General features: G+C 38.4%; 1 protein-coding gene across 3 annotated transcripts; it reads left to right on the top strand.

Moving 5' to 3' along the window:
* The first annotated feature begins 4,244 nt into the window (after positions 1 to 4,244).
* On the top strand, positions 4,245 to 11,297 carry LOC136249001 (uncharacterized). Of its 3 annotated transcripts, XM_066040882.1 has the most exons (20): positions 4,249 to 4,705; positions 5,592 to 5,744; positions 6,257 to 6,502; positions 7,481 to 7,612; positions 7,763 to 8,332; positions 8,391 to 8,504; positions 8,559 to 8,726; positions 8,779 to 8,949; positions 9,115 to 9,231; positions 9,286 to 9,430; positions 9,474 to 9,601; positions 9,667 to 9,879; positions 9,927 to 10,049; positions 10,106 to 10,231; positions 10,280 to 10,348; positions 10,401 to 10,486; positions 10,593 to 10,725; positions 10,780 to 10,888; positions 10,940 to 11,016; positions 11,077 to 11,297. In XM_066040882.1, the coding sequence occupies exons 1-20, from the start codon at positions 4,466 to 4,468 to the stop codon at positions 11,206 to 11,208; spliced, it is 3,252 nt and encodes a 1,083-aa protein (XP_065896954.1). In that variant the 5' UTR covers positions 4,249 to 4,465; the 3' UTR covers positions 11,209 to 11,297. The 3 variants fall into 3 exon arrangements, 2 of the variants coding, with proteins under 2 accessions (XP_065896955.1, XP_065896954.1); XR_010697970.1 differs by lacking the exons at positions 10,940 to 11,016; positions 11,077 to 11,297 and having other exon boundaries at positions 4,246 to 4,705; positions 10,401 to 10,479; XM_066040883.1 differs by lacking the exons at positions 10,780 to 10,888; positions 10,940 to 11,016; positions 11,077 to 11,297 and having other exon boundaries at positions 4,245 to 4,705; positions 10,401 to 10,479; positions 10,531 to 10,596.
* Positions 11,298 to 12,121: the final 824 nt, after the last annotated feature.

Below are 12,121 nucleotides of genomic sequence, written 5' to 3'. Positions count from 1 at the left end.
CACCAATATCCATGTCTCATATAGCAGGTGAAGGCCCAGGTGAGACTTTGGCTGCCCACACCTTCACCTATGAGACATGGTACAGCCTCCTGCAGGTTATATAGTCCTACCCCAGGAGGATATATTTGCCTGCACTGATTCATAGCACCTGAGTAATGCACAGGTGTCCCAGTGCTGGTTCACTGCATGGGTAGGCATGACCGCGCTAGCAGCAGCCAGAAGCTTTGCTTTGTTTTTTATTGTGTGTGTGTGTGTGTGTGCGTGCGATACGTAGGAAAGTCACTATAATCTTATTTGGCATGTCACACAGTTTTATATTACACATATACAATAGTAAATGGTGTAGATTATTTTTGATGATGTTGGTATACAATTATGTAGCTTGTTTTGATATTTTAAGACTCTCAATCCCAGCCGATAGCATGGTTTTAAAAACTTGTGATCATATATACTTTTATAAGTTTGTTCTATTAGACACTGCATGTTCTATTAGACTATTGGAGTATAACTTATGAATATGAATTATTATAGCAGTTTTTCAGCTTCAGTCAGATCTTAGGCACGAGGCCTTAAGTAATAAAACCACTGGTAGTATCCTATAACCCCTTTCCTTGATTGTCTTCATCTTACCATAGATAATATAGTAGGATATATTTTAGTGGTGATTTGTCAAGCTATACTTTGCCCCACGTGTTTTCAAGGCTATATAGTGCTGATTAGTCAATTGTTAAACATAACAAGTCAGCACAATAAAAACTTAACATATCTTGAGGTACAGCATTAGCAAATCAGCTCTATATGTGATAAGAGGTATAGAACTTTCACTGTTTATTGTTTCTGAAACAGTAAGTTCTGAACAATCAATAATCACTGTTCACAATTATTTTACTCTTAGTTTCTGTTCTAAATCTTCTGTTCAACATGATACAATTTGTCAAATCATATTATGACATAGCTATACAGTATATAGATGTGGCATAACACTGACGGGTGCATTAGAGCCATGTTGCTCAACTATTGATGTTCTGTCAGCTTGCCATTAGAGAGACAAATTTAGAACTTTTCACAAATGAGGATGGTAATTATAAATTCAGCTATGTAGTGACAACATAGAAACAAGGAGATAGTTATATTGGTCATGCTGCATTTCTTCACCACAGTTATTTTAAAGAGAGATGCATCTGTGTGGGCCTTGATTGAATTTCTCAGTGATATTGGAGGGTCTGGGGACCCCTTTCCCTCCAGACATTGTATGTACTATATAACTTAGAATTAATAGCTACTTCAAAGTTGAAACATCAAGTTTGAAATTAAAACCAAGAATATTTTAACCACATATATACAAGAAAATTATTTTTGGTAAGTATTATAATTTTGATTGATCGGTGCATGCATGAAAAGGCCTGGTATAGAGTTCCGACAACAGAATTATGTTCAAAACAATTGCAGAGGTCAAAAGAAAAAGACTCAATTTCAGCATTGTGATGGTTTAAATTTTATAAAATTTTAACATGGTCTTATTTCCTTGTAGTCTAGCAAAGCCTTAAGGAAATCACTGTTCTGTTAGACCTCATTGGTTCTGAAGGCCTGAACAATGAGCAGACTTCTCAGCAAGTTGCTCTTATGACTAACTAGTATGTTTTAGTTTATCAATTACAGGTAATGTTTCGGCAAACAATTTATACTATACATTTGAAGGTACTAGCTAGCACTAAATTTTGGCAACTGGTTTGTAATTACTACCAGTAGCTTTCTAGTCAGTCAACTTAAAAAATTCTGCAATTGCTGTAGCTATATCAAATTTGTTCATGATTGAAATACGGCTGGCTAGCCTTAGGATCACAAACGCTGGTTAATAGCTGCACCACTAATAGGTCCACTATACTACCTTGACTATATATTACATAGTAGCGCCCATCCCTTTACAAAGAAAAGGCATTTGGCACATGCACTCATGCAACTTACTAGCAATTCTGGGAAAGTTTTAAAATTAATGGAAACAATAATTGTGCCCATAAGCACCTCAAGAGTCCCAAAATATGGCACAATAGTTCAAATTCATAACTCAAAGCATTTTAACTCCTAAACACCTTAGGTCATAATACAACTTTTCTTATAATACCCTCTCAATAGCAACCACCTCTGTAAGAGACCCGGCACATAATCATGGCACACATCACTTTAGCATCTTAGAGACATGATGCATATGGTCTGAGCGCATACACTCCTTTACCCTAAAACACTTTATATTAATTTGTACATACACACAAATAAGGAGTTGTACTGTTGATTTATAGCTGCTAATGTAGCTGTTATTTTTAAGTGGTGCATCAAACAGATTAGCTGCTTATTTAGGTCCAAATAAACTCTCTGTTTCCCGTCCTGGACTCAGGCACTTTTGCATTTGGGCAGGAGGTTCATTTCCATTATAAGATTGGTAGCTTTTCAAACCATTTATTGCCTGGCACAACCAAAAAAGGCTGGCTTAAGCTTGTACCTTCTTTGCAAAAATAATATAAATGTGAATTTGTGCCAGTATTGCTGACACGTGAGCCGACACTGTTGCAAGATGGCTTTTACTGAGCCTGTACAGAATGCAAGTAAATAATAGAAGAATATGGAATAATGGAAGAATATGGAATAATGGAATATTTAATAGAGCTGACAGTAACCAGATGGGAAACAGAGAATTTATTTGGAGTGGCCTTATTTGCAAACTTTGGTTCACTGATTTTAAGCATACAATGAAAACTACATAGAACAAAATGTCAACTGTACCCTAATAAGTCTGTATAGGTCTTTGTAGGTATCTTTTTCTGTAGGCATATATCCCTTTTTAGGTTAACGGCTTTTTACAATTTCTTCTAACTTTTTCATAGAGATGTATGGGTGGGAGGGAGTGCAATTAGGGCCAGTTAATTTTTTTCAAAAACCGTAGTGTAACAACATGCACAATCCAGGATGGGAAAATCCCCTACATCCTTTGTGGAGGAGCCATACTTCTTTTGATTGAAATACTAAACCTTGTCAGCTAGGCCATCTGAATCAATTTATGTCACGCATGTATATTACTACCATATTTATTGCAAACTCAAAGGTCAAAGCAACTATATGACCAGCTGCAGAGCTTCGTGACTTAGCTAGCTAGCTATGTGTTTTTAGAGTATCGTGTATAGTGATCATAAGCGATTTTCTCTGAACGGACTGAACCTTATAATTTATGTATGGTTAAGCAAAAAAAATATCAAGCAGCTTTGAGGTAACTTAACCTTTAAACTGCCATATAAATTTTGAGAGATTTTGACGTCCTTAGCTAATGCATGGCTTAGCTAAGAAAAAATCAAGTAGCTTTCTTTGAACTACCGTATAAGGTTAGAGAGATTTTGTTTAAAAAACTTTAAAGACTTCACAAAGCCAAAATAGCAAAACTGAGTAGTGATACAATACTATGAGGTGAGCTTCAAAAATACAACAGAATTTGCTGTCCCTAACTACCTACAACTTAGCCCGTTTGTGCCCCTCCCCTTGCCAGTGCATAACTGAATCAATCACATAAAACGTACATAACTGGTAGAAACGTATTTACAGAATAGCGCCATATCGTATTCCTCACCCCCCATGACCAGAAACTCTGGTTTTTTAATGATTTTTTTAAAGATACTAAGACAATGATAATATAAATAAACACTTAAACAGTGGGCAGAGAGGCAAACTCTGCCCAGTCCTGGGATGATGGTATTTTTGCCATTACAGAAGCAGCATTGCCACGTTGAACATCAATGGCAACCTTCTGAATCAAAAATTGGGTGGCCCTATATCACCAGACTAGGCTTAAGTCTATTATGCTCTAAAATCTTCCTATTATTCTTTCTGGCACTTCTTTTTTTTATTCACCTATTATGCTCAAATTTATTCCTGAGTCTACCTATTATTCTCAAATTATTCCCAAATATGTGTGCCAAATTAGTATTTTTGTTAGGTAGGGTCCTGTCACGCTACAGATGGTCCCCCGCCCCAAGTGGTCCGGCCGGACCAACTAGCGCACTTCAGGCTGTCCGGCCGGACCATGTGAAGTTGCGTCAAGTGGTCCGCCCTGCTTCAATTGGTCCCCCCAATGAAACAGCTGTATAGAGGCCGGTTAGATATGGGTTACTTGTTCGTTACCAGAAAACTCAGTTATGTGGATGTTATCAGTAGCTTTCCGGCACACCGCTGCCTTTGATGATCGTGTCGAAAGGAGTTCAAAGGTGACTGGCAGTTGTCGACTCAGCCATATTTTATATTGATACGGTTGATCTACAGTCTAAACACGTGTCAGTTGCTGAACAGCGACTGTTGGCCTCGACTGTTGGCGTGACTTTACTTGATTCAAGTTTATAGCTGTACTGATTCGGCTGAGGGCTCGTCACTTTAACTCGCACTTTAAGGACGCTTAGAGCAGTATTTGTAACAGTTCAGTTTAAGGATGATGGCGGATGGCTCCGCTAACCCTGCTGGTCACAGTAGCAGCAGCCAATGTACGGAGTCGGAAGATAGTCGTGGAGAGATTGAGAGACAACTGCACGAGGATATTTTACTGTATCTTCAAGAGCAGAGGTACAGACAAGAGTGTACAAAGAACGAGAAGAGGTGTATTAGAAGAAAGGCAATGAGGTACACTTTAGAAGATGGAGCGCTTCTGTACACCAAACAGGACAAGACCAAGGTAAAGATTTACTATTATAATGCATCATGTATGCATAGGACGGAGGTGGAGAAGCCAGCATTAGGAGGCTGTGGCATAGACTCCCCGACTCGGGCTTACTTTCTATAATTGTAGAAAGAAAGTGGCTCAGCCACTTACTCTAATAGAACAGTCAGTTGCTCTAATAGAGCAGTCACACTTAGAAACTGCGAATGCAGCTGCCAATGTATAAACCATTGTATTTACAGTCTACCACGTGTCCCATGGTTCCTTTCTGTTATTTATTACATCTGGCTAGCTTCCAGATAATTGTACTATGAAAACTTAAACATATAGTTATGTTTCTGTCTCCCTGCCATATTTATTATTTGTTTAATCACAGTAACCCTGAGTACAGAAAACAAACCTATGAGTCAGGAATAAACTTTTGCAGCAGTGACTATATGGCTTCCAAACTTTTCACTTAAACAGGGTGGGTCAACTGAAATAAAGTTTTGGACCATTTTAGTGAATTGCTATGCACAGCTGAATAAACAAAATTGTCACTGTTCTGTTGGAGTGGCTGGCTGCTATAGAGTATTTCTGAACTTTTGCAAAATCAATGCAAAACATACATATAGTGCAACCTCTGGTAAATGAAACAGAACTGATTCTGTTTCCACTGAAATAAGAAGTTCTTTTCGTTCAGGATGTTATGGTTCCGGTACTTGGTAGCCACCTAGTTTGCATGGCCTGCTGTTGTCTACATGGACAAATTGCTTGGTGTGATAATTTCTCTTTTAGTTCAAGACCCTATTGACTCTCTGATTCTAAGTTGTATAGAGCTGTAGGGCCATATATAGCTGCTGACTCAGCATACTATAATGCAGTGTATGTGACTGGTAATACAAGTGTATGGTTTGTATAGGTCAGATACATACTAGACCCGAAAGAGAAAGAGCGGATATTGCGAGGTTGTCATGTACACCCTACATCAGGTCACATGGGGACAAAGAAGACACAGGCAAGGATTACAGAACGCTACATGTGGCAAGGAGTAGGAAAGGATGTAAAAGCATTTGTAAGTACATACCTATACAGCTATACCTTGGGGGTATACATATATGCGGAAGTATATCATGCAGTTGATGCCTTGCAATTTAGAATAGCAGACTAATACTCAGCTTTCACAATACGTATACCAAACAGCTATGTAATTTGGTTGCTTATTACAGTATGATGCCCCTGTTACATCTTTTTGGTCTTGTCAGTTTTACTTTATGATAATGTTGTAGACATATATAATAATTATGATTATGTTGAAAATTTACCCTGCTTGCATGCTTCTATACCACTTGCAACTGCAGTATTCTGTTTTCTAAATAGCTACATAAATGAAAAATGACCCAATTATATCAATCAACATGTTGGAGTTGCTATAGAACTGTACTGCAAAACTCTATTAATTTTATATGCTTTCAGGTTGTAAAGAACAATGGTTTACCATGCACGTATACATAATGCCTTTGCACAAGATGCAAAATATTTCATCAGTAATAAACTTGCATCATCACATTTTTCTATACATCTAAGGTGAAGGAATGTGATGTGTGCCAACGGATGACAAAGAAAATGGACACAGGGGTACCAGAACTTAACCCTATTCCAGTTGTAGCAACTTGGTACCACATTGGAATAGACTTTGTCGGACCACTAAAGCACAAGTCCACTCAAGGAAATTGCTATATTCTGACAGTAGCAGACTACTTTAGCAAGTTTGTGCAGGCATTTGCTTGCAGCAATAAGGAATCCTCAACCGTGTTTAGTGCTTTGTTTAAGGTATATATATATATATATGTTGTGTGTATAATGCACATATTTACTTAAAGTTTGCAAACACTTGGACGTATAGACTAATACAGAACTACAGTATATGTTTGTTAAAGCAGCTATATAATATGGGTCGGAAAAGAGTTGTATAGCCAGTTATGTGGGCCGTTTAACCCGTATTCTCCCAGCATACCAATTCCAGTATTCATTTTCTACGTCTAATTGAAACATTTTGTATAGCTGTATGAAAACCTTTGGCTAAATCACTTATCTTAGCAAGATGTGAATCTTGCTTACTTGGATGTCAATAGATTAGCTTTAGTATTCCTATCCTTTCACGCGGCTGCTGAAACTTATTAATTTTGTCATAGCTTCATCATAAAGGATCCTTTATAATTAAGCCTATCACAATCCTATGCTATGATCACCAAAATATTTTGACTTGGTTACTGGATGCTAGAAAAGTAGCTAGATAGAGATGGTAGAGAAGCAGCTAGGTGCTGAAAATTTCAACTTGATTGCTTATTGTATGTAGGAGTATGTAAAACAACTGCACAATATTTGGGAGATTACGGAATACAGAATAACCGTGCAGAAGTAATACATGTACTTTGAATGTTTGTCATTAATGTGAAACTGTGCATGCAGTTAATAACATCACAGGTGTCCAAATTGACTTAAAGAATACTTTTGTATGTTGCATCTAATTCTGTTTCCATGCAGTAACAATAAAACAATGCAAAATAAAATCTACTAATACATTCGGAAAAGTTCACACATATACATGAACACACGCACACACACACACACACACACACACACACACCCACACACACACACCCAAGACAAAGCAATGTATTATAGTGTGCTGCAAAAATGTAATTAAATACTAACAGAATGAAGTAGTCATTATAACCCAAGCAGCCACCAGAACCATGCAATTCAAAGTGTACCATGTTATTTACTTACATATTACATACTTTACAGTTATTCATGCAGTTTGGATTACCAAGAGTAATTACTTCTGATCAAGGAAGTGAATTTAACAATCGCCTTGACAAGAAATTGATGAAGATGATGAAAATTGACCACCGTTTGACTACCCCTTACCATCCTCAGGTAACTACTACTCTACTATCCTATATTATATGCTATGTTGTAACTAATCAACATTAATAGTTGCATGGTAAAGAAATGCATAGTGCTATAATATGCATATTTACCTTATGCACTTTAAGTAGATACAACTGTATTATGTGTCTGTTGTAGGCAAACGGCTTGGTTGAGCGTTTTAACCAGACCATCCAGAATATGCTGGTAAAGTTTGTTAATGAGAAAAAGGAACTCTGGGAAGATTATTTAGACACCTGTGTTTTTGCTTACAATACTTCTAAACACGAGTCATCAAAATATTGCCCTTTTACTGTGATGTTTGGACGACAAGCTCTGTTACCTGTTGAAATTCAATCTCCCAAAGAAGAAGATATCGTACAGCACCTGGATCATAATGATGAAGTTATAGAACAACATTTCATTCATCAAACAAAAGTAGCACAAATTGTGAAGGAGAACATACTCACCGCTCAAAAGCGTCAAAAACAAGTGTATGACAGGAAGCACCATAACCCAGCTACATTCAAAGTTGGAGCATTGGTTCTTAGAAAAGATATGAAGAGGAAAAAGCGGGCTGGTGGAAAAATGGATTATAAGTGGCAGGGTCCTTATAAAGTTGTGAAGTCTGTTGGTAAAGGAATTTTTCAGATCCTAAACACCAATGACATTAAACAGACTTTAAAAGTCCATAGTACACATTTGAAATTGTTCTATCCACCCAAGAAGGTACATGCATGTATGTGCGGCACACAGGTGTGTGTTTATGTAAGTTATAATTGTATAGGCAACTGGTTGTATCTCAACATCTCATGACGAAAGTGATAATAGTGGCAACACATCTGTCAGAAGTGGAAAAGGATCCATTTCACATGATCCTAGTGCCAGTGTGAGCGACAAAGTAAGAACTTATAACTGCATGTTAATTGATGTAATATTATCTTGCAATACATAGGAACCATGCAACTCGATATCCCAGTATGATGACAATATCAAGACTGACCAAATAGAGGAGGACAACACATCAGTTGTTACTCACAATACTTGTACACATACTTCAAAATCTCACAACCCAACAGTGTCCATTATCTCACATGAACCTAGTGCCACCAAAAGTGATAAAGTAAGATTATTTGATACTATACTGTAATATTTATATCATGTACATGTTATAGGATCCCATCTTGATATCTCAGTGTGATGAAGATACTAAGACCAAAATTTTGGACCAAATGGATGATGGCAACATATCAGTGCTCCTACATGCTCGTACATCTCATGATCAGAGTGACTCTTCTTCAAGAACGTCCATTTCTTATGATCCTAGCAGCATCATGAGTGACAAAGTAAGTAATGTATAGGCTTATTGCCAAGCATGGTAACTATGGTTGTAGTGCAGCCAGCATACATACTTTGAGTAGTTTTAATAAGCTCACTGATTTGCTGGTTACATAGCTACTGTAGCATACTATATACACCCACGTGGAATTCTATATGAGTACATGTAATAGGAACCCAGCTATCCCAGTTTGATATCACGATGGGATGAGGAAGATATCACTCACTGTAAAGATCTAGTACGAATGAATAAGGAGCAAGGGCACAATGTATCAGTTGCTATTAATGTGGTTAGAGTTTCCTCCAATTCGTTCTTCACATATCTTACTAATGTCTATTTTCAGAATTGCCCATTGGTTTACAGTTCCCCCAAACAAGTAGGAGGCTACTTCCCAGAGTTTGGCAGTTTTAGTGCACCTGCGCTATCACCTATTTACAGCCAAAAACTGGAACACAATGAATTTAAAATAAAGCCTACATCTGATAAAGGTAAATTGTGATAGCTGGAAAAACATCACAACAGTTCCAATAGGAAAGAGGGTTGTTGATATGATATTCTCACCACCAAAGCACATTGTTACCAAGAGAAAGCTGAATTTCTCTGATAGTCCTGATACGAATTCAGTTAAGCCATTGAGACGACGTCGCAAGCTTATAAAGGTTGTATTTTGTTGTGATAATTCCTTGACAGCTATTGTAATTATTGTGTGCTTACCATTACACAGAGATGTGAGGAGTTTCAGAAAAACACCGTAACAAAGCCTCCTACAATAGCGGAACCATCAGTGGTAGCACCTATGATTGCGACAACAACAGAGACAGTGGAATCCATGATAACAGCCACACCTAACGTAACAGCTACAATGTCTACAGCAGTAACAGGAATGATTAATACAGCCGGAGCCAACAATGGAAGCATCATACCACTTACAGCCTATGTATGTTTTTGTGCTGTGGTACATATGACTCATATATATACATACAGGATCAGCTAAAAGCTATCTGGAAAAGAAAGCCGTGCTATGTAATTAAAGCTAGGTTTGGACATTTGGCTATACATCAAGGTAGCTTTCACAACTTGAAAGGAAATAACTGGTTAAATGATGAGGTCAGTGCATTGTATTATATACCTCTAAATTTGATGCACTAAAATTAATGTTATAGATAGTGAATGGATATTTACGCATGCTAGTTGAATTGAGGAATGACAGTTTTGCTGTCTTGTCACAAACCATCACTGCCTGGGTTAATCGCTCAAAATCTGGGAAATCATCGCACCTTTTAAGCAAGGTAAGATCACAAATGCTACGTGGAGGAGTTAGTTTATTCATACTATAGGAGACGCTAAGCACCAAAGTGTTTATTGTTGGAATGTACAATCGTGGAGAAAACCACTGGATATTGATTGTAAGCAATTTGCATAGGGTGATACCAATACACTTGTTGTGCTGCTCTGTAGGCAATCAACATGGAAGAAAAAAAGTTTTACTACATCGATCCTCTTGGACCATCGCGAGCCATACGTGGAGCATACACAGGTTTGAAGTATGTTCAATACTGTAACATTGACTGTTAACATAATTATACAGTGCATCACTGTGAACTAAATTGATGCAATGCACTTTTACACCTAGTTTTATATGCTCCATAGAAGGTTCTTTGCTATGAGATATAACTGCGTTGGTCAAGACAACATCTCATTGGACAATTTTGAGCTCATTCAGCTCAAGAAAGGTGTGCAAAAGCCAGGAGACAGCTTCAACTGTGGTGTTTTGAGTTTAAAGGTATAACATCTCGCTTTTGTAGCTAAGGCTATAAAGTTTGTGTATTATACACAGATTGCTGAACAATTGTTAAATTTTAACCGTATCGACGAAGACGCCATTTTGCAAATGAATATGAAGAAAGCCAGAATAGATATAGGCACAGCACTCCTCACCAATTCAAGTAATTTGCTCTGCGTTAAAGTGTGCATATATACGTGTGTTTCAAATTCAGTTGACATGACTGAGCGCTGCATCATGTGTGGACGATCTGAAGAAAGTTTTCAGCATGAAGATTATACTGATCGCTGGGTATGCTATACACATATATTATTCATGTGAGAACTTTATGTATATTTATTGTGTATGTAGATCCAGTGTGGTAACTGTAATGCGTGGGTGCATGTAATCTGCTCAGGAGTAACTGTGGATGACCCTTCAGCACCCTCTTATGAATTTAACTGTATTGATTGTGTCAAACAACGTAAAGACTTTACACATTAGCTAATGACTGTAACAATTGTTGATGTATATTGGCAAACTTTGCTAACTAGTTAGCTATTTCATGGCATACATTAATTATGCTAGCTGCATCGCTTTTATGGCTAGCTATATAGCCTGGCATGACGCATGTCAGTGAATACATTAGTAGTGAATTGACAACATAGACTGATCACCGGCATCATGGCTGAGAATCCACGAAGCACAGGCCTAGCCGAGCATACAAGGCACAGCCTGTAGCCTCATACCCGATCACTGGCACTGTAGCTTTATAGTTTAAAAACAAGCTGTACGAAGAAACTGATCCGGCCGTGTTGCTTGCCGCGCCTGGATCATATTCAGCGTGGGGGACCACTTGTAGCAGAGGGGGACCAACCGTGGCGCTCTAGGTTGTCCGGGGGGGGACAAGTTGAAGTGTCTCAAGTGGTCCGGGGGGACCATATAGCGCGGCTTTAACTAGTCCGGGGGGACTGATTTTGGGGGGACCTCGATATGGTGGTTTGGGTATCATAAACCCAACTCTTATTGCAGCTGAGGAGTATTCAGCCTCGTGTCACATTGCTGAGCCTCTTTCACAATTCATTCTGGACCGGGGTATCAATTCGGCTATTGTTAAAACAGAACAGCTATCTCGCAAGTCCGCAATCCGCAATTCCAAATCTTCCAACTATTCGGATAGATCTTCCAGTTTGCGTACCCACTTAGATCCCTCCTCTCAACGCGCTTTAGATCTAGCCTCAGCCAAAGGGGCCTCCAACTGGCTTACCACCCGGCCCCTACAGGAACATGGCTTTGCACTGCATAAGTCCGCGTTTCACGATGCCGTGGCACTACGTTATGGGTGGTCTCCTCAGCGGACTCCTGCTCACTGTGCATGTGGGACTTCCTTTTCAGTGGAGCATGCTTTATCCTGTCC

This window comes from Dysidea avara, chromosome 3 (assembly GCF_963678975.1).
Source record: "Dysidea avara chromosome 3, odDysAvar1.4, whole genome shotgun sequence".
Classification (NCBI taxonomy): Eukaryota; Metazoa; Porifera; class Demospongiae; order Dictyoceratida; family Dysideidae; genus Dysidea; species Dysidea avara.
Note: the sequence above shows the minus strand (reverse complement) of the source record. Positions and strands in the feature narration are given on the sequence as shown.